The sequence below is a fragment of the Vespa crabro genome, chromosome 15 (genome assembly GCF_910589235.1).
Source record: "Vespa crabro chromosome 15, iyVesCrab1.2, whole genome shotgun sequence".
In the NCBI taxonomy this organism is placed as follows: Eukaryota; Metazoa; Arthropoda; class Insecta; order Hymenoptera; family Vespidae; genus Vespa; species Vespa crabro.
In genome coordinates, this window is record NC_060969.1 from 4,220,372 (window position 1) to 4,247,495 (window position 27,124).

A 27,124-nucleotide genomic window follows, 5' to 3' on the forward strand; every position below is an offset into this window, starting at 1 on the left:
AAAGAAAAAAAACAAAAAAAGAAAAAAAAGAAAAAAAAACAGAAAGAAAATTAAAGAAAGGAAAAAAATAAGAAATGTAAATTAAAATCCGCATATATTAATAATAATGTGTGTATGTATATATATATATATATATATATATATATATATATATATATGTATATATATATATACATATACATATATATATATAGTCTCTATTATCGTACTCGTACTTAGATATTTTTGAAATATCTTTAATGAAAATACGTTAGAGAAACAGAGAGCATTGTTGGACTAATTAAAGATTTATGTGTTATGTACCTCGTACAACGATGTATATAAATTACCTCCCCCCCAAAAAAAAAAAAAACCAAGTACAATCGCAAACAGATTTTTCAGTGTTCTTTGTCATATAGAATTTTTAATAACGATTGCTTTCAATCAAAACATTTTCTTTTTTTGCTTTGCTTTTGATTTCAATTCAAGTTTTTAGTTTTCTAATTTTTCTAATTGACATTGCTTTAAAATGAAAATAAACTTCAATATATTCATATGAAGGAATTTATTAATATAACAGTATAAATGATTTTGTATGAATACTCATAACGATTTTGTACTTACATATGAGCCATTGATTATGAAATTGATCTAATTCATTTGAGATATTCCAATACATATTTCATTATGAACTGTTTTTTATAATTATAAAATTACATCAAAGAATTATTTTTCAATAATAAATACTCTTTCTATTGTCATTTTATAGATAAATTATTTTTAAATAATTCCAAGTTAAATATGAAAATATCTCAAAACGATAAGTAAATATGATATAGATCATTTTCTACATTGGTCATTGGCTCATATATTGTATAGTTAACTATATAATCTCTGTTCTCTTAACGCTTTCATAGTACTTCTGTTTTTTTTCTATAGTAATAATCGTTAATGGTATATTAATTAGAAGCTGTAGTACGCGTTGAAAAGTTTTATCACAATGCCTATTTTATTAATTATCAGATTTAACAAATCTGATAATTAATTGATAATTATTCTATAAAGAAATATGTGTACAGTACAAATGCGACTAATTTTTCATTTTATATTATGCTTTATTTCTAGCAATGTAAGTCACCATTTTTCCTATAGACGTGAAGTTAAGATATTTGTATTGTCACAATGTGCAATTTATGTATCTAAATGTCTAATTATAGATTTTCTTTTTTTTTTCCTTTTCTTTTTTATGCCTGCACTTGTTTCAACGCAAACTTCTATTGTCTAAATTCAGAAATATCAATTATGATGGAACACTGCAATTATCATGACATAACGTTAACAAATACCATTATATATATATATATATATATATATATATATATATAATGGTTTCTAAAATAAATGAATAAATAAAATGATGATCTGTGTAAATAAGAAATACAATTAGATAAAAATCTTTGCAAAGGCCTATGATTTTGTGGTAATAAGGTCTGCTTCTTCTTAAATGTGATGTATTTATTATATTATAAGTTTAATAAGATAATGATTATTATATATATATATATATATATTTTATATGTATACATATATATATAATAGAAATTTATTACATATAAACACACATATATAGACAACATATAAAGACAACATATATTGAAGTTATATACATATATGTGTATATAATAAAAAAAGAAAAAATCTTTTGTATATACATATGTATGTATTCGCCTGTTTGTATATGTGTATATATATATATATGTGTGTATATGTATATATATATATATAAAGGTTATACTTTATGAATTTTAAGTTCTTAGAATATATTAAGTATTATCATTAAAAGTCGAATGCAAATCGAATTATTGTACAATACTAAAATAAAAGCACCTATACTTAATATATTTTCAGACTTATTTCTCTCAGATACCATCAATTTTTCAATTGAACAAATTTATATTTATCAATTGAAAAATGACATATGTATAAACGATCGTATTGTTATTATCGATATATTATGCATAATATTAAAAAAAGTATCGTAGTGTTGTAAAAAAAAAGAAAAAAAAAAAAAAAGAAAGATTAAAAGAGAAGAAAATAGGAATTAGAATTAGAGAATGAGACAAATGTTAAAAATGAAATCTTTGAATTAACCTATATTTAGAATTGAAAAGAGTATTGATAATAGGAAAATTAAATTTAATTAATCAGACTATCGATTATAAATGTATGATTAATATTAAAAAGAAAAATATTACAAGTTAATTGAACGTTTCAATTAGTAAATGTAATAACTGATTAAACGGTACGAATAGTTTCAGAAGCAGAAACAGAACTATGTCAACACTTCGAAATACAGTAATATAGACTAATTGTTTACAGAATGAGATGAGGTAAGTCAACGACGGAAGTCCTATTATTCATGTTGTTTACAGTCCTCATCACGTTTCTATTTGCCAAATAAGACAATCTCCAAGTTTGAATTATACAGTAAGTTTCTCAAAAGTTAATCAACTTAATAATTTCTTTTTTATAATGTCTATTATTATTAAAATCCACAATTATAAATTACATTTTTATATTTCGCGCGGTTTCGATATTTTTCTAACAGAGCGCGCTGCGGTATCGATACGAATTCTTGTTTTGTTTTGATCACGATCACGTTTTTCTCTTATATCGTATTATTTGTTTTCATTAATTACAATTTACAATATTCACCCTATAAAAGTGTTAAACAATGAAATATATATATATATATTGATATCGATTCGATAATTTTTCTTATGACAAAATGGCTTCCGTATCGTTGAAAGGTACAAGAAAGACGTATAGCTTCGAGGAACGAGAAATTTTAATAACTTTGATAAACAAATACGAAGATATTGAGGATAGAAAATCCGATCCAATATCAATGTGTAAAAGAAAATCAGCTTGGACACAATTAGCTGAAGAATATAATTCTATGGTCGGTCCACAAAGTGCACGTTCGGCTGTACAGCTAAGACGTTGTTGGGAAAATATGAAAGCTTGTAAAAGAAATCGCGAGGAGAAAAAAACGCGGTAATTAATGTCCAATAGATTTGTCAAATTTATTAATTATAAGGAAAAGGAAGAGGAAGAGCAAGAGAAAGAATTTCTTTTTTTTTTTTTTTGTTCTCTGGAATCATCTAACCTAAAATTTCTCAATTAATGTCTATTTAGAAACAATTCAAAAAGTTTTTGTCAATTGTCAAAGGATTTTACACAATCATCGATTTCTTCTTGGGAAAATGGAAATGTTTATGAGAAACAGAGACCGGAAGTACCACCGACTAGCGGAAATGGTTGCTTACCGCCTAACGTAGTTTTTGAACCAAAAGATTCCGAACCTTTTACTTTGCAAAGTGTATGCTCATCGAAGCTCGCAAACATAAATTTAAAAAAGGAACCCGACAATACTTCCAACGAGTCTAATGGTATATATATATATAATCATTATATATATATATATAAAATCATTTATTTCTATTCATCGTTTCCCGCCTTTATTTGAAATTTCATATTTAATTATATTTGCATCAGGTAATACATCGAAACATATTTCTGGATTACAAGATACAATTGGTGGTAAACAAACGGGTTGTATAATAACGTCACAGGGAACAATGTTGACTGATTGTAGAGGAACGAACGATCTATCGATCATCGATCATAGATCAACGGACGAGGAAGAAACAATGGAACCTAGTCAATTGGCTTATAGATCAAATACGACTCAAAGCTTCGTTGTTTCTTCTCCTTCGCGGATAAACGATTCTCATAATCATCGTAAGACGAAAAGATCTTTACAAAAGGAAGATGAATTGCAACTTCTTGCACTCTCAGAGGCTCAGATTAAGGTCGATGTAGCAGCGATGTTGAAGGAGGAGGCTAGAATCAAACTAGAGGAGGCTCATTATCGTAAAGAAGAAGCTAGGCTTAGGATGCTTTTCTTTACTTACAAGCTTGAGAGGATAAAGGAAGATTGAAAAGATATCATTTCAACGTCGTTCTTTCTTTTCTTTTTTTCTTTTCTCCTCTTTTCCTTCTCTCTCTCTCTCTCTCTCTCTCTCTCTCTCTCTCTCTCTCTTTTTTTTTTCTTTTCTTTTTTATATAATAGCCATCGGTTTATTATTATAACGTAATATATAATATCAATTTATTTAAAATATTTGTTTATAAATGCTATTGCGGTATAATCGTAATAAATATAATGCTTATGTTTCTTTCATGAGAAAAAGAAGAAGAAAAAAAAAAAAAACAGAAAAAAAAAGACTAATGATTCCTTTTTATCTTTGCAGAGTTTTGTAACAATCGTAAGAGTATTTATAGGTATTGAAGAAGTGACGTACGATGTAATATTATTATTATGATTAGAAATGAAAAGAGAACATTTGAAAATTTGAAATGGGATTAAAACGATACATTAGATATTTATCATATATATATATACAATTTATCGATTTCTATAGATTAAATTTTTATAGGAAAATTTGTATGTGTAAAAAAGAAGAAACAGATTTCCTTTTTGATTAACGAGGAAGATATATCAAATATTAATTAAATTTTTTCATGAATTTTTTGTTTTTGTTTTTGTTTTTTTTTTTTTTTAGTGATTCTGTATGATGAACGTTTGGCAGTGATTATTCGGTATTAAAACAGTTTTGATCTTGACTAGTGGGGAAACTTTTAGTAAGCAGTTTCGTTAAACAAAATATTTGGTCTATTTTTTCCTTTTCTTTTTTCTCTTTTTTTTTTTTTTTCCTTTTTATATGTACCCAGTCATACTTAGCTCGAGTTTGATCATCGTTTAAATGCATCGTTTGTTCTTACGTTATTAAAAAAAAAAAAAAAAAAAAAAAAAAAAAAAAAAAAATCAAATTCATGAAAACGTATAGACGGATGAAATGCTTTCTTCCGTTTTTTTTTTGTTTTTTTTTTCTTTTGTTTTTTAGAAAGAATTATCAATAGATTTCCCCTTTTTCTTTACATAAGATGAAAATTATCGTTCAGCGCTTGTTTCGACATATTCTGCGAACAACGAGTCACCTCGAAAAGCGAAGGATCCGTATAAATTGGTTCGCTAGGATCAAATCCTGATCTTCTAGCGGTCGATAAACCAACGGCACCCTCTAATGCTGTCGAAGATGAATTCATACGTTGTCCAATGATATTGCTCATCGATCTTGATATAGATCTACAAATAACGGGAATCATATAATTAATTAAAAATTAATAATCTCAAGAGTGATGATTTTCTTTTTCTATTCTCTTTTTCTTTTTTTTTTTCTTTCTATAATTAAACAAGAAAAAAATGTCCGTACGTGGATTGAAATGGTTTTTGTAGTCCACTTCTCATAAAGGAAAAGTTATTCACTCGGCTACTGTAGGTGGCATCATCAGAATGATTACTACGATTACTGGCCTTATCAACTTTTCGATTTTTCATGATCACAGAATATGCATGTTTCCTATAGTAATTATCATCATCATCATTATCATCATCATAAAAATAATTAAATAGAATATTATAGAAACTTATTATGGCTTACCTGTAAACTAACATTGAAAGTAATACTACTGAAGCCAATAACACTACCAGAACGCCAACTGCTGTAACTAGGCCATAATATTCGTTTGGAGCTATACAAACTGTCTCAAGAATTGCACTTTGTTTTTCCACTTTAGTCTCCTCTTCTTCGATGTCCATTCTCGAATCTAATACCTAGAAAAAGAAAAAAAAAAAAAGAAAAAGAAAAAAAAAGAAATAAAAGAAAAAAGAAGGAAAAAGTATAAAAGAAGCATAACTCTATACATAATAAATATACATCAGAATTTGTTAAGCAATGTTTCATCGTCACAATTATACGATCTCTCATCTCAATATATTAATATATTATCTACCTCAATCATCTCTCTGACATGTTCTTCCTCGGTCTCCTCGTTATCCTCTTCATCATTCGATCGAGTAGTACCCATAACATATGTCGAATTTGACGTAATCGTGACATTAATATCCTTCTCGATAATCGTACTGGTCTCGGTTGAATCCTCTTCCATTAGTATCGTATCATTGGTTATATCTCTTCGTCGTCTTCCAAATGATGGCTCACTTCTTCCGCTACCACCTGAACAATATGCCGGTTGACAACCATCCCTGCAGGTTCTTACGGTTGCTTCGAATACCAAGAAATTCGATTCTGGTATTTTAAAGGCATTGAAGCGTGCTTCCAAACTATCACCGTCACGAAGACGATCCAATCCAGGAAAAACGTAATTGTCCACCGGACACCTGAAATATAACAGACAATAGATATTAAATCGTAATTTATATATATGGATATATATATATATATATCTTACTCACCCATATCTATCTATAAGTTGTACACTTCTTCCCGAGTAAGGATCCCTGGCTATGACATTGGTAGCAAATATGTCCGTTACATAATTGTATCTATAAGTTAATTCGAAGAAATTATATCAATTATCAACGATAATGATAATTCGTTAATAAATAATTCATTCTTTCTCACCCTTCTTGAGCTTCCAATCTAAAAGTAAGTGGATCACCAACGGCTATTGTAGTCGTAGGTCTACCTTGATATAAAATCAACAGACGCACGCGAGAACTCAAAGTATTCTCCGCTGGGAGATATTCGATTGGTATTGGAGAACCTGATCTGTTGAAACGAACGTATAATAGCTTTCCATTAGTTAAATTAAACTTAATATTTGAATATACGAAAGGATTATTATGTTTATATATATTCTGAACGTTAATTATCGAGGTATCATTAAATGGCCTTTGAAAAGATTATTACATTATACTTGGGATCTTTTCTCTTTTTTTTTCCTCCTTTTGTTCTGTTTTTTCTTTTCTTTTTTTTCTCTCTCTCTCTTTTTTTTTTTTTTTTTTTCTTAAGAAAAAAGAAACTATTATATCGAAGGTACGTTACTCAGATAATGGATCTGTAAAATTCCTGGAACGTGTTTATAATCGCGATGATAAACTTCTTATATAATACTAATCTAAGACAATGTGCATTGCATTAATCCATAACACGAATTAGATAATCCATTTGCTATTTCCTGTGCAATAGACGATCTTTCGATCGATATGACCTGGCATACCCGGCACCGATGTAGCCGGACGTGACGACAGCTTCACCAGGGCCTCGAAATAGACAGGTAAGATTGAAACGTTTATCTCGTCCGGTTTGTACGTAATCCGAGAACTGGACCACTACGATATTCGTCATTGTGTCCCCGTACTATATGTGTATATATGTATATATATACGTAAAAAAAAAAAGAAAAAATTATTTTCAATAAATCGTGGAAATATCGTGGATTAAATTTAGTACAAAAGAAGAAAAAAAAAAAAGACATTGTGATTATTCTTACGCGTTGTGTCCCACATTCAGGATAACCTTGAGGTCCACTGATTCGTAGTACGTTAACTGTACCACCGTTACCACGGAAGAAACATCGATCGTAATAGCCGTAAGTGTAAATCCTACCGATGAATCCTTCCGGTGTCCTTAGAGTAAATTCCATTCCGTCCTCGCTACAAACTTGACTCACTGAAAGAAATAATCAATTGTAAAAAAAAAAAAAAAAAAAAAAAAAAAAAAAAAGAAAAAAGAAAAGAAAAGACATCATCTCGTATTTACAACGAACTTGTATAAGACATTATATAAAAAAAAAAAAAAAAAAAAAGAAAAAAAATTATTATCAGATAGAATTTTTTTTTAACACTTTATACAATGAATGAATTATTTCAGGATTCTTTGTCAGGCTCGATTTAAAGTTATTCATTTTTTTTCAGCCAAAATATTTTCACGTGGTCGATAGTGCTCTCGACTTACATTAGGAAATTAAAAAAAAAAGAAAAAAAAAAAAAACAGATATCAAATGGGAGATCCATGACGGTGTACTTCTTTGTCTGTTGATGATTCTCATAAATTTTTTATTTATTTATTTATTTATTTATTTATTTATTCATTCTTTATCGATTCAAATCGACTGGTCATTGTTATTATTATTATTATTATTATTATTATTATTATTATTATTATTACTATTATTATTATTATTATCATTATCGTTGTTGTTGTTTATTAATGAATTTTACCATCGAGACATTCTCCATCAGCACCTTGTCTTCCATTATTTCTTTCATAAAAATCATAATCAGATCCGGTGTCATAATAAATTGGATTTCCCATGTCCATGTCTCTGGAATCACGATCGCTGAGTTCACAATTGTCTCTTTCGGCTCCGTAGGGTGCAGCATAAGGACGATAATTGAAGGATCTGCATACGAAATCCCTAGCATCCGCACATTCTCTCTCACATTGTGCTAAGGATGAAGCTGTTGTATATCTTCTAACGAAGGGTTTTCGTACTCTTGTGTGCGGTCCAACTTGTCGGAAATTATCCTGTTCGTCGCATCTTGAGATTAAAGGTGGCCGACCTATTATAGGGCCTCCACTTGTACCAAATGGTCTGGTATTGTAAACTCCACCTTCTCCTATGTAACCACCACCGATTATACCACCAGAATCGCTACCATATCCATTATATCCACCTGGACGTGTTGACCCATAATGTGGACGTTCGACTGGATGATTTTGAGGACCTCGTACGTCATCAATAAATCCATGCGCATAAACACCATGTCCATTTCCTGGGTACCTATGGAAAGATGTTCATATAAAAAAAAAAAAAAAATAAAATATGTATATATATTGTAATTTTATAATAATATAAATAAAATAAAAAGATATAGCTATATTTACATTAATATTGTTATATAAAATTTTAATTTATATTATTATATAATTAACTTTATACTTTTATTTATATAATTTATATATATATATACATCGCGTGTGAGTAAAATACCTTATGATTTATTAACTGACCTACTAGGGTAATCCTTATCAGGATATCTATCACCTACAGGATATCTGTCTCCGGTAGGTCTACCCACGCTAGAAGGATATCTATCTAATGGATCTTCAGGAACAGGATAACGATCTATTGCCGTTGGATAACGTTCACCATCCGTTGGATAACGTCCTGGGGAAATTGGATATCTGCCTGTTGGTGCAGTAGGATATCTTCCACCACCAATTGGATATCTTTCTGGTATAATAGGCTCTGGAACAGGATATCTATCGCTTCCTATTGGTCGACGATCTCCTCTCATTGGATAACGATCTGGATATCTATCGTTAATTGGATAACGATCACTAGTAGGATAACGATCTCCTGTTGGATAACGATCTCCTGTTGGATAACGATCTCCTGTTGGATAACGATCTCCCGTTGGATAACGATCGTTAATAGGATATCGATCACTAGTAGGATAACGATCTCCTGTTGGATAACGATCATTAATAGGATATCGATCGTTAGTAGGATAACGATCTATTGGATAGCGATCGTTTACTGGATAACGATCACCAGATCCTGGATATTGATCGTTCATTCCTGGTGTACCTACTGGATATTTCGTGTCTGGATATCTATCAGTTTGTGTTGGATAACGATCTGGATAACGATCAGGATAACGATCAGGATAACGATCTGGATATCGATCTGGATAACGTTCTGGATATCTTTCTGGATAACGATCGGGATAATTGTCTGGATAACGATCTGGATAACGATCTGGATGACGATCTGGATAACGATCGGGATAACGGTCTGGTTTTACAGTGCCCGAATAACCTTTGTCGTAATCGTCTGGATATCCTAAAAAAAGAATAATATAATTATCGAAATATATAATTTTTTTTTTATTAGAAATAAAATCATTATATGGGAATAATATCTTTCTGACCTGGTCTACCCAAAGAAGGTCGACCAAAATTTGTATCTTGTCCTAAAGGATCTGGCCTATATCCGGGAGTATCTCGATCACCATCCAAGTATTGATCTGTTTAAATATAAAACAAACAAACCAAAAATATATAAATACATATACTTTTTGTTTTTATAAAAATGTTTACATCGGTATCATTCTAATGAATTATTAAACGTACGCATAAGATTCTCGTAATAATCATAATCCGCGTCATAAATGATCCTATGTCCGTCACGTTGATTGAATCGGCTCAATCTACAAGTATGATAATGTTCGGAATATACCGCACTTCGACATTGAAAACTCGTTTGTCTTAGACATTCATCGAGGCACTCGCTTAAACTACGTCCAGTTATTTCCGAATGAAATTCTCCGCTTAACCGAGAATTTCGATAACGTTGAAAGGCTGTGTCCGGTCGTCTTCCATCAGAGAACAGATGTGAGGTTGAACTGCTATCCGGATATTCGGAACCACGTGCTATGGACGGATCTACGTTTCGTAAGTAGGCATTGGTATGATAAGTGATAAGAATATCTTATGATACTTTCATCCAATGAAATCTGAATCTCAATTAATTTTACTTCATATTTCTTTTTTATTTGTTTATTTATTTATTTTTTTTTCTTTTTCTCTCTCTTTTTTTTTTTTTTTTTTTTTTAAATACGATTTCTTTTTTTTCTTTTCTCTCTCTTTTTTTCTTTTTCTTTTTTTTTTTTTTTTGACTTTTAATCAAATAAATTAACACTTTACAATAATCTTAATTGAAACTTTATATGAACTAATAAATCTATCTAATTACTTACGATTGTCCAAGCAAACCAAGTCATAAAAATGATGACTGGGACTACTACTGATTCCGATGTCATCTTTTTGCGAAACTGAATCCTCCTCAGAGATAACGCATTGACGCGTTTGTTCGTCAAATTCAACGCTACGGCAGAAATATTTGTCGGCACGAAGACAAAGTGCCTGACACTCGTCAAGGGTTAGATTCGTATAAATGTCGACTTCAAATGGGCCACGAAGTCGTTTGTTCTCTTCTTTGACGAACACTGCTAGACCGTCGCAACGACGTTCGGCTAAATTGATTTAATGAAAGAGAGAGAGAGAGAAAAAAAGAAAATGAGAAAACCATTTTTAGAAAGAATATAAATGATTTTTATTTCTTTATGCTTTTTTTTCTTTTTTTTTTTTTTTTTTTTTTTTGAATATTCGTACCGTTCAAACAAGTGTTCTCCAAGTAATCAGAATTAGGATCGTCCTCTAATAATTCAGGATGAGTTCTTCTAGTGAAACGACTCAGCGAACAACTTCTTAATGCAGTGTCATATGTCGCTGATCGACATACGAAACTGAACTCGTTCAAGCATCTAACGAGACAAGTAGTTAGTAAAGAAAAGAAAAGAAAAAAAGATAAAACGTTTTACGTCGAATAGAAAAGTGAAATTATTATTAACGATACCTATCTTCGCATTCAGTTCTATTGGCAGCACTGACTTCCTTTAAATCGGTCAAAGGAAGCTTCAGCTTCTTTCTTGGATGCCTTTCAAAGACGTATCGACGATTTGGACATTCTCTTTCTATTCTGTTCGCTAATATCATATTAAAAGAATTTCTTATCAATTAATTTCATTTCAATTACGATTGAGAGATGAAATTTTTTCATCTACGATGAAGTTCCTTTTTTCCTATGTTTTTTTTTTTTTTTTTTTCTTTTATTTTTTCATTCGTTTTATTTCTTGCCCCTATCTATCCGTCCCCCACCTCCCCCCCCCCCCACTGTCCCATCATCTCTAAATACTCACACGTGAGACAAACTTCCGTAAAATGAACACTGTTTGGAACCAACATCAGATTTCCAATGCCTTCGGGCTGTGCTTGTTCTCTTGTCAGGTAACAGGTACTCTCTTCATACTCAGCAGCTCCACTGAAGGACGCTATTCTGCTTCCAGGTTGAAAGTCGAAACTAGTACATGCTCGTACCAAGTTATTGGTAGCTGTTCTATCTCTCAGGCATAGCTCTTGACATTTTTCCAGCACTCTAAAGGGTGGTGCAGAGTCCCTGACCTGTTGCGAACGAGGAAACGAGTAGGTACAATTTTGACATTCACGTGTAATCTATTGTCATTAATAATGAGAATAGAATTGTTTATTAAAAGAAAAAAAAAAAAATAATAATAATAAAAGAATAATATCATACCACATCGTCGTCAAATCCCTGAAGTTGTTGATCAGGTAATCTTTCGTAAACAACTCTGCCAATACCTCCGTTACATGTTGTTTGGGCTGAAAGCAATTACGATGAGTCATTTGGAAATGATTATCGCGTCAACCTTTTCTTTTTTTCTTTTTTTTTTTTTTCGTTTCCTTTTCCTTTTTCTTTTTTTTCTTTTTCTTTTTCGTAAAAAAGAAAGAAAGAAAAGAAAAAAAAGATTCAAGTTATATTCCCTCGCGGGATAAATTCAGTGGATCACAGAATAATTCCGATTTTATCTATGCCATATTTTCGCGCCATAAGTGGTACGGACGGGCGTACAATAGGCGAAACAATTTCGCAAGCATACGTGACATCATTTGATCCATATCCACGAGCTCTGTGCGTCCTGCCGTCGATACGGAACGCTCGCTATTCGTCCAGCAATGCAATTGAATTCGTCGATTTCAAATTCCAAAAGAAAAACGAACGTACGCATATCCGCGAGGAAACGTCATATTCGAGAATTCATGGTATATTCTTTTTTCATTTGTTTCCCTCTCATAAATTCCTTTTTTTTCACAACTCACCGTTTATTAAATTTGAAATAAACAACGGGATGACGACGATGATGATTCTTAATGGATTGCTCGTGATCATCTTGGTTTTATTTCTTTTTTTTTTCCCTCCTTTGTTTCTTTTTTCTTTTTTTTTGTTTTTTTTTTTTTTTTTCTTAAGTGCGAATAATTCAAACGTCAAGTTGCCATTCCATTGGCGATGGTTCCCTATGAAAAAATACACGAAAAAGAAAAGAGGATAAATTAGAAAAATATTGAAACATAATATTTCATTTATATCGTCAATTATTATTATATTGATATTATATTTTGTGTGACTAATGTAAACCATGGAGGATAATGGATGGCTAATAATGTAATGGCTGAAAGTTGGAAGCACGCTTCGATGCCTTTACGGGCGTATTCTGATCCCTTTTTACATTGTTATTGCGTAGGAATATACGTTGATGTATCGAACATTATAGAAATATAGTATATAATCCCATAAGAGACGTACGAGTGTTTATGAGGTGTTCAGGGTGAGTACACTTTAGGAATTTTACAAAAAATAAATATTACGATTATATTTGTACGATATTCTCCAAGTATTATTTACGATTACTCGATTGAGAAATAATCAATTACACCAAGTTTTTCTTTTTTCAAATCAATAAATATTTTTAAGATAAAATTTTTTTTCTTATAAAATCGATTGAAAAAATATTCCGTGTTAGATCTTTTTTCTTCTTCTCTTTAATTTTTTTTTTTTTTTTCCTCCATCGAAACCGATAATCAAACGTAGAAATTTATCTTTAAAATTTAAATATGTGTATTAGTAAATTTACAAAAAAAATAATTATCGTCCTACGTGAAAATATCTATCCATCCAATTTAATCCACCAACGACGGAGGCGTTGGATGATGATGGTGCTCGTTAACTACGTTATGGTTTATCGCTTTTGTGATCACGTAGGTGTCCCACGTAAAATTTCAACGAAACATTCTCCCCCTCTCTCTCTCACTCTCTCTCTCTTTCGAAAGAGTAAATTACAATAATCCTTTGCATTCAATATCGTTGATATTATTCGACGTATGAAAAGAAGAGGTGGAACGTTAACTATTAGATATTTTTGAATAAATTACATGTTTCGTGTGTTAGTATATTTTCAATAGATGTAATTCATGTATTCTTCTTTTTTTTTTTTTTTCATTTCTTACGAATCACGTAAATTTTTTGAAAAAGTTAAAATCTGTCTATAAAAGCTTAACGTGCGTGAGCATATTGCAGAGTTACGAGACATATATATATATATATATATATATATATATTTGAAAAAAAAGAAAGAAACTCTACAGTGAAAAAAAGAGAGAGGAAGAGAGAGAAAGAGAGACAGAGAGACAGAGAGACAGAGAGACAGAGATAGAAAAAAATAAAGAGAGAGAGAGAGAGAGAGAGAGAGAGAAATAGAGAGAGTGAGATAACAATTTTTGCGAGAGCTTTTGTTACCAAATGATACAACGAAGCTTAGCTCATAAAAGGAGTTCTATTGTTGCAGTGCTTTGAACTCTGTCATACTACGCGAGTAGTATTGTTACGCGTATACCCGTACCGAATCAGGAACGAATTTGATTACTATAGTGTATGTGCGCGCGTGCATGCATACGTGTTCGTGTATGCTTTTTCCGTGTATATTTGTGTCGTTGATGTTAATGGGACATTCGCACGCAACGATAAATTATAATGGTCCGTCGTGCGATATTAATTTGCATGTTGAATTAATTTGATTATTATTACATAAGTTAAAAGCATTAGAAGTATAAAAGGATCAATTGACATATCGAATCTTGATCGAGTCAATGAAAACATTTTTATAGATCTTTGATCTTTTATTTTCTGAATGTTTCAACGAAATCCCCCTTCCAATTAGAGGATTAGGAGGATATAAAGTTTATCAAAAATTAAGAAAGAGAAAAAGAGAGAAAGAGAGGAGAGGAATACTTAAACAAAAAAAAAAAAAAAAAGAAAAAAAAGGAAAAAGAAAAATAAATAAATAAAAGAGAAGAAGAGTTGAACAAGTTTCCTCTTACCTTTCCTAACTTATTCCTACGAAAAAGGGTTCTTCTCTTTTAATAAGAAATTTGTCGATCAACGATGAAAAAAACTGAATGCCATTTGAAGCACTCCGTAAAAGCGACTTGGAGACGTTGGGATTTGGCTGAGGGAGTCCAGGGAAGGAGGTGAATGAATGGATAATAAGGCTCTCGTTCTCCGATATCGTCGTCTTCGTCGTCGAGTTCGTGAAGGAAGATGTTAAAACGAAATGATTGGGTTTCGATCTCTTCTAACGTCCAGCTCGACTAGCACCTGTAATCAAACTGACGGTCAAAAACAGTGCGAACGGTGGAAATAATGGAAGCCGTACGTTGTTACGTAGGGGCATAGGAGGGAATGGAGGGAAAGGAGGGAGAGGAAATATACATCGTCCCGATGAATGGTCACGGAGACGAGCCGTAGGGGGCAGAGCAATGATGTCGAGAGACAGATCAGAGAGTACGAACGAACGAACGAACGAACAGACAGTCATCGCTGTTCTCTAAGTGTAGATAACGTTTGAAAAGAGGCGCGGTGTTGATCCCCCACAGTTCCGAGTTCTCTGGCCTTGTGCTCAACGGAAGTAAGTATCACCCATTGTGTCCGGTTTCCGTGGGGCCATCCGGGAAAACGTACTGACTCTTCTAGGGGACATGACGTACTACACTATGTCGTGTCCTGTTGTCGATGATGTCGATCGACTGACTACTCTCATTCTCTTTCTATCTTTCTCTCTCTTTCTCTTTCTCTCTCTCTCTCTCTCTCTTTTTCTCTTTATGACTCGTTAGGCGGAATCATGGATTAGAGATTTTCAGCCGAGGTCAACCTACCTCGACGATCGAGGACCACCACCACCGTCACCACCGCCATTACCATCACCATCGTCACCAGAGCTCATCGTGGTCAAACATGATTTACGTGTTGCGCTCCATCGCTTTCAACCCCTTTGATCTTTCCTGAACTGTGTCCAGAGAATAGAAGGCGAACGACCCACGGTGGGACTGGTCCCTCCTTGTGGTCTTCGAATAATTATGTTTGCGGCGAGGTCATTCGATGCCTTTATTTTGTATAATTTATGAACATCTACTTTAATCGTTTGCCTATCTCTCTCTCTCTCTCTCTCTCTCTCTCTCTCTCTCTCTCTCTCTCTCTCTCTCTCTCTCTCTCTCTCTCTCTCTCGTCAATTATTCGCACGTTAGGGAAATCATTTCTAATGCAGAATATGTAATTCACTATCTCCCCATCTACAAAAGTTTACAAATTTATTTTGGTTAATTTACATTTGTAACAAATAGTTAAATGTATTCTCGATATTCAAGTTTGACTTTGAATACTTTTGCTTTTGTCGATATATCGTTGTATAATATGTATATATTATAATGAGATCATTCTTTCGTACATATAAAATAGAGAAAAAAGAATGAAGAAAGAAAAAAGAAAAAGAAAAAGAATGAATTTATCCATTTGTTTTATACATTACGATTCTTTTATATTTACGGTGAATCGTGTTTTCGAGTATTCATGAACGTGGAAACTGCGGAATTATGGATTATTCAGGTTTCTGCATGAGCTCAGATAGGACAATCGTATTGATTTCGTCAAAAGCAGAATACATTCCATTGCGTCAATATAGTTATATTTATATATATATATATATATATATATATATATATATTGTTTAACCTATAAATAATATACTTTCGAAACCATTTGATTATAATGGATAATATATTAACACCAACAGTTTCAATACCATTTCATTTGATTTGCTCGATTTTATAGAAATATTTCGACATATTCTCATATATTTATATATATATATATATATACACACGTACGTAATGGATATTTGAATTTCAAACAAATAAAAGAAAAGAAAAAACAACGATCAAACGAAACGAAAGAAAACAAACGAATGAGAAGTTAAAAAAGAAGGAAGGTCGACTGACTGGCTACGAGGCTTCTTGCGCATTCGGTATGCGCGCGCATTTCGTTTATACGCAGCCATCTTGAAGAAATTCCAGTTGGTTGTCAGTAAGACAGTGTTGTAAGGTGTATACTTGTTTGTTAGACAACGTAAGGTGGTAAAGTAAGTCGACGATGTATTATATTAATCGATAATCCATAATTAATAGTAAATATCGTTTAGTAGTATTCCTATCCTCAGACAAAACTTATGTCGCACAGAATGTCGTCGTTCCTGATACTCGTCCAAGCACCGTTTTAATTATTTTTCTAATGTAGAAATGGAAGATATCGTGAAGGTATTATTATTAATTATAATTATATGATTACATTTTATTCATTTTTTTGTTTTTTTTTTGTTTTTTTTCTTATTACGGCTTGTATACGATCGAAAATGATTATATAAGCAATTGAATTTACGCGCCATTAGTGCATGCGCCTTAAACGCCCTCCATGATATCAAGCGTTGAACGTCGGGACGCTTTGGATCCTGTCAGCTGATACCAAGATGCGATTAAGTTTTCATCGTGAGCCTTGATGGTGGTATTTTGTTTGTTGTAATATATAACACCCGTAAGATCCTAAAGTTTCTTCTGAATTATACTTTTATCCTTGGTGTATCCTGTATAAAAAAAAAAACGTTTTTATAAAGTTATTAGGTAAGAGATACTTATCGATTTTATGTAAATAGTTCTAAATTAGTTTTGCATAAACGAATATCGATTTGCTATTAAACCAGCTTAGTTTAGTTTTAATTGTAATCAGCATGATATACGTGATCAGGATTGGATTTTTTACTTTTCAAAATAATGATAGTAGAAATGTATACGTTAATATTGTGTCATCGAGCACTTCTTTCTTTTGAGGTTAAGAACGTAAGAATATTAAGATTGTTACTTTTTTTTTTTCTATTGATTTCCTTCTCAATGACAATCCTTCGTATTTTATTTTTCTAGAGTTGGATCGATAAGGATTTTGTACAAGCTTGAACGATATATATATATATATATATATATAAAACAAGAAAATTAAAATGTCGTTAAGCGCAGGTAATTATTATATTTCTTAATATTACAAACATTTAATATAACCATTTATATGATTGCTTTTTCGTATCTCCTATAACGTACACAATTTTATTCATAATTTTAGATATATCCACGGCCCTTCACTTGCTCGAGCATGTTCAAGAACGTGTAGAAGATTGTGATGATCCAAAATTACAAATGCATACCACTCAAGATCTCAAGTCATTAATTTCTTTATTGGAAGATCCCGTATTTCGAAGTATAGTCACCATACAAGATTCTTTGCTTGAATTAAATAGTCAATTAGGACAACATCCATCCATTCTTCCTGGAGATTTTGATATTAATATCAGCGGGCAATTAGAGCTTTCTGTTCCAAATACTCCTGTGCAACCTTTAGGACCAATTGCTTATCAAGATTTATATCCGGATAGTAGCGAATTGGATGATCAAAGAGTACCAATTGCTCCATTGTTACATAGCAGCAGCGAAGACACCAGCGCACAGGTAGGTTAAGAATCTTCCCCTCCCCCCCCATTTCAGCTTAATGTACTCGTGCTATTCCTGCATGGCATGTACTTTGTTACAGGTTACAAGTCCTAGTCTGGTTTCAGAAGTTATGGGAATGCCACCTATAACGACCCCAACCTACGCCAAAGAGTTCAAAAAGGTGATAGAGGCTGCAGCGAGAGGGCGTCAGATATGTACAGTGCAGGTAAGATATTCAAATAATACATTTTATTAATATGAATGCATTATTAATCTTGACGTTATTCTGTATAATAAAATTCTGTATTTCCATATTTTCAGCTATACAAACCAGAAGGTACTAGTTTAGGATTCAGTGTCGTTGGTCTCCGCAGTAAAGACAAGGGCGAGCTTGGTATATTTTTACAAGAAATTCAACCAAACGGCATTGCAGGCTGGTAAGTTAAAAGCATTTTATTTTAACTCTCATATACATGTTCGGTACTCGTAAAACTACTCGATCGTTTAGAAACGAATTTGTATTTCATGATGATTTAGAATGGCAATTCTTCACCTTTATGGGCCATTAAGTTTTAATGCGTTTGTGCACGAATAAATGTTGATATCATCTCTTTCTTTCTTTCTTTACTATGACAAAAGAGATCATTTAAATGATATAGTTTAAACTAACAAAAAAAAAAAAAAAGAAAAAAAGAAAGCTTAACACATCAAAAAGAAAAAAAATAAAACCATCGCGAGTTAAAACCTGCATTCGTAGAAAATCTATACTACTTTAATTTCATTAAATTAAACATTCGAAGAATTTGGCTTTCATTTATCGTGGCTATTGACGCACGACATCTACATACGTGCTTTACCACCTGGGCGTTTATACCTTGTCGATATTTCTTTTTATAACGACGCGGGGAAGTGGGATCCTGGGGACGGAGGGAGGAGGGTTGAAAAAAGGGGGAATAAAAAGGAAAGTAAGAAAATACGTCGTCATCCCACCTTGAAATATTCACGGTGGCGGCTGCAAGTCTGAAAAGAGAGTTACCTTAGGAAATCACGATTAAATGAGGTGGTACTCCTTTAAATCTCTGACGTCGTTGAAAGAAAGAAGCCAATTCTCAACAGAAGATCTCTCTCTCTCTCTCTCTCTCTCTCTCTCTCTCTCTCTCTCTCTCTCTCTCTCTCTCTTTATCTTTTTCTTGAGGGAAAAAAAAGAAGAAAAACCGAAGAAAAGAGTAGTAGCCTATCTACCGGGTATTTAAAAAATACTGAAACGTATCACACGTTTTGTTATAAAGCTCGGCATAATCGTTCTCTCTCTCTCTCTCTCTCTCTTTCTCTCTCTCTCTCTACCTATCTCTTTCTTTCTTCGACTGGTTAGTACACTCCCATTAGAGCTCCCACCCTAGCTGGCATGTTACTCGTGCGTCGGATCACGCATGCTCGTTACCCTCGTCCGGAAGCTTCGTCAACGGATTCGAAAAAAAGCAGAGCTGGTAGTGGAGGAGGAGTAGGAGGAGGTGGAAGAGAAGGAGGAGGATGAGGAGGAGACGAAAAGATGCCTCCCGTCCTACGATGACTACTACTACTATTACTACTACTATGACGATGAGAATGATGGTATAGGAGAAGTTGTAGGAAGAGGTAGAGGTAGAGAGAAGGAGGAGGAGGAGGTGGAAGAGGAGGAGGAGGAGGAGGAGGAGGAATAAGCGAAGAGGATCGGTCAGTTTTCCACGGGCCTTCGTGCGACGAAGGTCGCGGCACTCCCTTCTCATATAGCCCTTGACACGTTCCGTGAATGTCCCATCGAACCGCGTTATTGTTTTTTTTTATTGTTTTTTTTTTTTTCCTTATATTATTTTAAAGAAAAAACCTGTATATATACATATATACAGTTCAAAATTCAGATGTTCTTCTTAGAATCTCCTCGATCACACAACGAACTTTTTTTTCCGTTGGACAAGACGTTCCTTTTATCATTGTCGTCATCATCATCATTATCATCATCATCATCATCATCATCATCATCATCATCATCATTATCATTATTATTATCATCGTCGTCGTCGTCGTCGTCGTCGTCGTCGTCGTTGTCGTCTTCATCTTCATATTACCCTCAACACGTAGACTATCAAAGATCCCGTATAATAGATCCTTAGTGATCTATTTTAAATAACATAGAAATTTATCTTGTCGTCGTGTGCCCGCGACGAGAGAATAACGAAAGATGATGAATCGAAAGATTATGATGATGAGGATGATCACCCTTCGACCATTTGGACGTAACGATCGTTCCTCAAGGGGTATGTCTTCGTTATATTCAAGGACACGATTCTCGATCATCTCGATCGTTTCGATCCTATCCTCAACAGCAAGCAATTACTACAACCATTACTGTTGCTGCTGCTACTACTACAACAACAATAACAACAACAACAATAACAACTACTACTACCACAGTCACCATCATCATCGTTGTTAGATCATCATCGTAAATATCGTTGATTGGACCAAAACGAAAAAAAAAAAAAGAAAAAGAAAAAAGAGAGAAAGAAAGAAAGAGCAAAAAAAGAAACAATAAGAAAAAGAAAAAGAAATAAAACCTGTTGGATCGTCCTAAAATGCCGAGTAAGTTATACAAAAATATACTATATATATATTATGGAATATACATACATATATATATATATATGTATATATATATATATATATTCCGTTCTAATATCATTCTAATTCTATTTAGTCGTGACGTATCAAAACGACCGACCGACCGACCTGTGTTTACGTTCGTATGAAACAAAACTTTTATATACAGATATATATATACATACTTACATACTTACATACATACATACATACATACATACATATATGCATACATATATACATATATACATATATATATATACACATATTGTATATATGACAGATATCTCGTATTGGCCAGTCCAATGCTCGCGCGAAATTGCTTTTTTATCGACTCGTCGCCGACCACGTCCGAGGGAAACTTACGACTCAGAGTCATGACTCGTACGTAGTAGTAAGAGAAACTGGGTTAGATCGCCGACGGTAGTAGCAGGCGTTCATCGATCCTCTCTATTCGAATTTAAACATGTTAAAATTATAACCTGTTATCCGGATCTTTCGCACGTCAAAGATAGATAAATAAATAGATAGATAGATAGATAGAGAAAGACATTGATTGACAGATAAAGTAAGAAAGAGAGAGAGAGAGAGAGAGAGAGAGAGAGAGAGAAAGAGAGAGAGAGAGAGAGAGAGAGAGAGAGAGAGAGAGAGAGAGAGAGAATATAAAGACAGGAGAAATAGTTTCTATCTCATGAACGTTTCTTTGCCATTGTGTATGTTCTTCTCTTCTTCGATTGTTTCTTTCTTTCTCTCTCTGTCTCTCTGTCTCTGTCTATCTATCTCTTTCTCTCTCTCTCTCTCTCTCTCTCTCTTGAAGTAAGTAAGTCATTCGCGAAACGGCACGTTGTCGAAGCTTATTGGCTCTTGGTGAGGGTGTGCTTTCCCATCGTTGTTGGATGAAAGGGTTGTAACTATAAAACGTCGCCATCCAGTTCGTGTCGATGAAGTTGCTGGATCGAGCAAACCGATATCGTGGAAGAGCTAGGTCGGATTCCTTTAAAAGCGGGTTAGTGTTTGCGTTCGCTCTCATTGTCATCATTCTCTTTCCCTCTCTCTCTCTCTTTCTCTATGGCATGTATATACACATGCTCCTTCTCTCTTCTTTCTCTCGTGATATTTGCCGAAACTCTTGAAAGAGCGAATACGCGAAGGGAGAAGAGTCATTTAAACGATTACGAGTTATTGCTTTATACTTTTTAACTCTTTATCTTTCTTTTCTTCTTTTTACATTTTTTTTTTTTTGGTCTCTCCCTCTCTCTCTCTCTCTCTCTATCTATCTATCTATCTATCTATTTATCTATCTTTCTTTCTCTTCCTCTTTTTCTCTTTCGTAATTATTTATTCTAATCATTTAATTCAGAGAGATGTTCAAATCTAATCCAATCATTAACTAAATCACAAAGAACATGAAAGAAAATTGATCGATTAGAATGATCTCGATTGAGATCGCATAATACTTTGCCTTTTTCTTTTTTTTTTCCTTTTTTCTTGTCTTCTTTTTCTAATTATTTTCTAATTAGGGAGAGAAGCTATGCAAAGTTCGTAAACTGTTGGCTGACTCCCTAATGAAAAATGGCTTCTCTTTTTATGTCCTGGCTCGAAACTCGCGCTCGGTTGTTGAATTTAACGACGTTCCGATTTACCGTTAAAACTTCCCTCTCTCTCTCTCTCTCTCTATTTCTTTCTTTTTTTTTTTTTTTTATTTTCATTTCTCTCGATTTTCTGTGAAACAACAGAATGCTTGCCAACAAAATGCTTTCTCTACGCCGATACCGACAAATCGTTTTCTCTCCCTTTCTCTCTCTTTCTCTCTTTCCTTCGCTCTATCGAGCTATCGAAGAAAAGCTTTTTAAAACGTTTCCTCGCTTTTCCTCGCAAATTATTCGCTCGAACGCGTTGGCCATTTATCAGAGTTAATTCGCTAACAGTAGGTGGAATGAGTTTCGACCGAAAAGTTAAAAAGATTTTTCTTCCCTTTTTTTTCTTTTTCTTCTTTTCATTTTTTTTCCCCTATTTTTTATTTTTATTTTTTACTTTTTACAACCTATTGTCATATTCGATCTCGATCGATTCCATGAAATATGAATAATTCAGAAATTCCTTTTTCATATTTTCTTCGTGAATTTTTTCTTTCTTCCTTTCTTTTTTTTTTTTTTTTTTCTTTTTCCTTTTGTTTTTGTAATTTTTTTACGCGTAAGTTTTCTTTCATTTTTTCCGTGGTATTAACAATTTTTTTTTTTTTTTAACTACTTCTTCCATTTTCCCTTATTCTTTCTTGTCTTTCTTGTTTTTTTCCTTTCTTTTCTTTTCATAATTTTACAACTCTGGTACTTCATAGTACATCTTCATAGAAAACTTCGAGGAACTCTTTCGCTTCTATTTTTTCTTTTTGTTTTTTTTTTTTTTTTTTTCCCAACATTTTCTCAAATTATCAGACGAATTTATAAGATCACTTTTATCGATGTAATCAATTGAACGTGAGGAAAACAAAGGAAGAAAGGAAAAAAGAAAGAAAAAAGTTCTTCGTCTTTAAAGAATTCCAATATATATATTCTTATAAAATTTTATTTTTAAAATTCTTTATCATAAAAAAATTTATTCTAAGAAATCGACAATCGGTCAATTTCTTTTCGTTACGTAGATAATTTTTTCCATAACTAACGTTATTTAACATGGATCATACTTAATCCTTATGTGTATCTATGTTATATATATATATATATACTTCGTTAAAGTTTAAAACTTTTCATGGTCTTCTATAGTTAATAATATCGTTCTCGCCGAAAGGCGAGCGTGTGTCTATCTAGAAATTGATCAACCCTTAACTCGGCTAGGTATGCGAAATTATAGCTTTACTTCCGTACTATTCCCCCTTTAACCACCCTCTTCATCTCCTCCCCTTTCCACCTCTTCTTCCTCTTCTTCCTCTTCTTCTTATACTTCTACGACTTGGTAAATCGATACGACGACGACGACGACGACAACGACGACGATGACGACGAAGACGACGACGTTTTCCTCTTCGGTCAGAAACACGAGTGAAAATAAGAGAAGAAAAAGGAAGATGGGGGTTGGTGGTGGGAGGAAGAAGAAGAAAAAGAAGAAAAAGAAATAAAAAGAGAGAAAATGAGAAAGAGAAGGACAAAATACTTTTTCCCCCTCAATGATTTCTTTCTTTTGTACCCTTTTTCTATCCAACTAACCAATTTTATCGTCAGATTTATTTATCGAGAAAATTGATCGGATCTTTAAGCCTTGCCATATAGCGTGTTCACTGGAATTACATCGTCGACTACTTAGACTTATATTTGACCAATCGATAACGATATCTCGTTTTTCTTTTTTTCTTTTTATTCTTTTAGAACGTTCTCTCTCTCTCTCTCTCTCTCTTATTTTTTTTATATATATATATATTTTTTTTTTGTTTTCTTCGTTCAGTCTCAACTTTGTTAAGATCCGGTAGAATAAGGAAAGGTCATTGTCGGGTAGAAAACCCTCGTTTCTTTTCTACATCATCTTCATTCTTAGGAAATTCACTTTTATGATGGACACGATTAATTGGATTTGCTCGATCTCGAGAGGAGGGTCCGATGGATGAGTAAGCTTAAAGTTTCGAGAGAAAGAGAGAGAGAGAGAGAGAAATAAAGATAGATAAAGAAAATGCTACGGAAAGGTGAATTCGTATTGGAAAAAGCTTGGGAATATCGGCGTGTCTGACCCAATAACGGGAATAGTCCAGGGAATGCCTCAGGACGCGCGTGCTGACTATGTTATATAGATCGAAATTATTCGAATATCCATCCATTCTCACTACCTCCCTCCCTCCTTCCTCGCATCTTACTCCTCTTATCGTACACCCTCTGCCACCCTCCCTCCTATTTTCCTACTTTCACACCCTGATCTTCTCATCGTCATTCTATGGGAGAATTTTTCACTAACTCGTATATAAATGTCCTTATTATTATCGTATCGTCGAACCGATGAAATATGAAAAGGAATATATGAAAAATCATGTTTTCAGGACGAACGACAAGAGTTATCTTTCATTTCAAATCGATTCTTCAATATACATTTTATATAATATATGTATCTATGTATGTATGTATGTAGAATGTAATACATACCCGCATATATAAAATCGTATGTATGATACGAACGATATCGAATAATTGATCGAAACGATATGAATATTAAACAATGCAATTACTCGAAAGGTTACGAAGTTATCTACGTAAATGAAACATTTCGACAGAGTTTAAAATATCGTAGTTCAATTTGATGGTTGGCCATGACTTCCCTTAAACTCGGTTAACAGCTTGAACCCTTTAAAATCGTACCGTAGTTTGTACGCTCACCCCTTTTATAAGGTTAATGTACTGCGAAGGAATATGTCTATGTATATATGTGTGTATATATATATATATGTATGTATATTTTATATATATATATATATAAATTCATAGAAAAGGAGAGTTTAACATCTCTAGAAAAGGGAAAGGGATAATATTTCGATGGAACTTCTCTTCGTACTTGTTGCACGAATTTTCGTATAATTCTTTTGGAATATTTCGTTACGTTAACTTACGTTTGCGAAAGGAAGATATATATATGTATTTATGTGTATGTGACAATATATATATATATACATATATTGGACGTATCATAATAACCTAAGTGTTTCTTTGGGGTTAACCAAACGTGTTAGAAATTTGACCACAAACGGGCTAGTCCATATCTAAACGGGGGAAAAGGGAAACATTATGATGGAAAAGTCAGGACACGTTAGCTTTGGTTAGAAACGAGAAGCTTTCGGTGTTCCGAATTCGGTGAGAGACACACATATACGTATATACGTATATACATACGTATATACATACAAACATACATATGTATGTAATATATATGGACTGGCCGAATTCGAGCTGACGGATTTACGGGATCCGGATTATCCAGGTAATCCGGTCTGCACGAAGTTTGCAAGCATCGTCACCATCTCTGTCTAGAATTCGATCTATCGATACGACCTCTTCCTACTCGTCTATTCCTTTATTTTTTTTTTCCCCTACTTTCTCGTTTTCTTTCTTTTTTCTTTTATTTTTGTTCTTTTTTTGCTGTTTCTCTTCTTTTTTATTTTTTATTCATTTTTTTTTTTTTGTTATTGTTTTTGTGCCTTTTTCTTCTCCATTCTTTTTATCGACGCACAATCCCTTAGAGTTAAAGTTCAATTAGATTTATGGAGGAAGATTAACAAGCATCGAAAGGTTTTTTTGTTATCAGAGTTATACCCCTGCTTGTTTTCTTTTTTTTTTTTCATTTTTTTTTTTTTTGTTATTCTGGAGAGATTATCGCTGAACAAAAAAAAGTTGATGAAAAGTTGTAGAAAAGTTGATGAAAAAAAAAAAAAAGAAAAAGAAAATGTAGAAGAAAAGTTGCAAATTTTGTTCAATAATATCCAACGATCTATAATTCGCGTCTATTATAAAGATCTATATTTACATTATTGTTCTATAATTTATAGAAGATTTTTTATCTTTGATTTTCAATGATCATCATTTGAAATGTTTTATAGAAAGAAATAAAGATGTATAAATTTTATTCAATAATTCGAACGATCTGTAATTCAATTGTTATAATGATCGATATTCTCTTATTATTGTTTTATATTGTAATTCTTAGTCGAAGACAGAAAGATATGCAAATTTTATTCAATAATTCTAACGGTCTATAATTCATTTATTATTATCACACAATGATCGATGTCTTCGTAATTTTTTTCTTTTTCTTTAATTTATTTTTTTTTTTTTTTTTTTTTCCTTTTTTTCTTCTTCCGACAGAGAAAAAAGTATTTGAGCTGACTGTGACGCATTGTATGACTATTTCGGGATAAAAGTATCGAACGGTCTTCTAGAATGCGTCTCTTTGGAAACAGGCGACACGTCAGTTTCTCGCCTCATTTTCTCGCTTTGGAAAAGAGAAGTGAAGAAAAAAAAGAAAAAGAAAGAGGGAGAAAAATCAATGTTCAAATCTTTGAAATCGCACGTACCTTTCTCAATTCTCTTTCTGATATTTGTTTGAGACCAATGAATTGTGAAATTTTGGAATTCTTAATTATTCTTTCGAATCATCTTGAAAAAAAAATGTGCCATCATATATGCTTCGAAAAATATTTTCGAATATTTTTGATATTTTTCTTCTTCATAAATTTTTTATTTCCTTTTTTTATATATATTATTATTATTATTATTATTATTATACTAAGGGAAAAAGAAAGTAATGTACATTTTTTTGGA

The 27,124-nt window shown here is 32.6% G+C and overlaps 3 protein-coding genes across 13 annotated transcripts in view; 2 read left to right on the forward strand and 1 right to left on the reverse strand.

The window, feature by feature from the left end:
* The first annotated feature begins 1,718 nt into the window (after nt 1-1,718).
* LOC124429367 lies at nt 1,719-4,067 on the forward strand. The gene is made up of 3 exons (XM_046974551.1): nt 1,719-3,036; nt 3,178-3,431; nt 3,538-4,067. Exons 1-3 carry the CDS (start codon nt 2,768-2,770, stop codon nt 3,981-3,983), a joined length of 969 nt encoding a protein of 322 aa, XP_046830507.1. The 5' UTR covers nt 1,719-2,767; the 3' UTR covers nt 3,984-4,067.
* Nucleotides 4,068-4,395: 328 nt separating this feature from the next.
* LOC124429496 lies at nt 4,396-15,809 on the reverse strand. Of its 5 annotated transcripts, none has more exons than XM_046974848.1 (20): nt 15,546-15,809; nt 14,712-14,988; nt 12,657-12,851; nt 12,073-12,158; nt 11,678-11,939; nt 11,335-11,464; nt 11,091-11,242; nt 10,676-10,951; nt 10,050-10,361; nt 9,848-9,943; nt 8,925-9,759; nt 8,132-8,694; nt 7,402-7,580; nt 7,129-7,268; nt 6,531-6,677; nt 6,362-6,451; nt 5,899-6,286; nt 5,547-5,719; nt 5,319-5,465; nt 4,396-5,191 (listed from the first exon to the last, which is right to left on the reverse strand). In XM_046974848.1, exons 3-20 carry the CDS (start codon nt 12,724-12,726, stop codon nt 4,981-4,983), a joined length of 4,257 nt encoding a protein of 1,418 aa, XP_046830804.1. In that variant the 5' UTR covers nt 12,727-12,851; nt 14,712-14,988; nt 15,546-15,809; the 3' UTR covers nt 4,396-4,980. The 5 variants fall into 5 exon arrangements, with proteins under 5 accessions (XP_046830804.1, XP_046830801.1, XP_046830806.1 ...); XM_046974845.1 differs by having other exon boundaries at nt 7,120-7,268; XM_046974850.1 differs by having other exon boundaries at nt 10,050-10,349; nt 15,546-15,808.
* Nucleotides 15,810-16,730: 921 nt separating this feature from the next.
* The window catches only part of LOC124429596, a 74,072-nt gene continuing 63,678 nt past the window's right edge, over nt 16,731-27,124 (forward strand). For 3 of the 7 annotated variants that reach the window (XM_046975057.1, XM_046975060.1, XM_046975061.1), the window contains exons 1-5: nt 17,153-17,339; nt 17,637-17,729; nt 17,833-18,215; nt 18,298-18,423; nt 18,519-18,634. In XM_046975057.1, coding sequence (XP_046831013.1) covers nt 17,714-17,729; nt 17,833-18,215; nt 18,298-18,423; nt 18,519-18,634 — 641 coding nt within the window. In that variant the 5' untranslated portion in view covers nt 17,153-17,339; nt 17,637-17,713. Of the gene's footprint in view, nt 16,805-17,149; nt 17,340-17,416; nt 17,556-17,636; nt 17,730-17,832; nt 18,216-18,297; nt 18,424-18,518; nt 18,635-27,124 lie in introns of those variants that run through there. The other 4 variants (XM_046975058.1, XR_006943490.1, XM_046975059.1 and 1 more) reach the window with 4 other exon arrangements.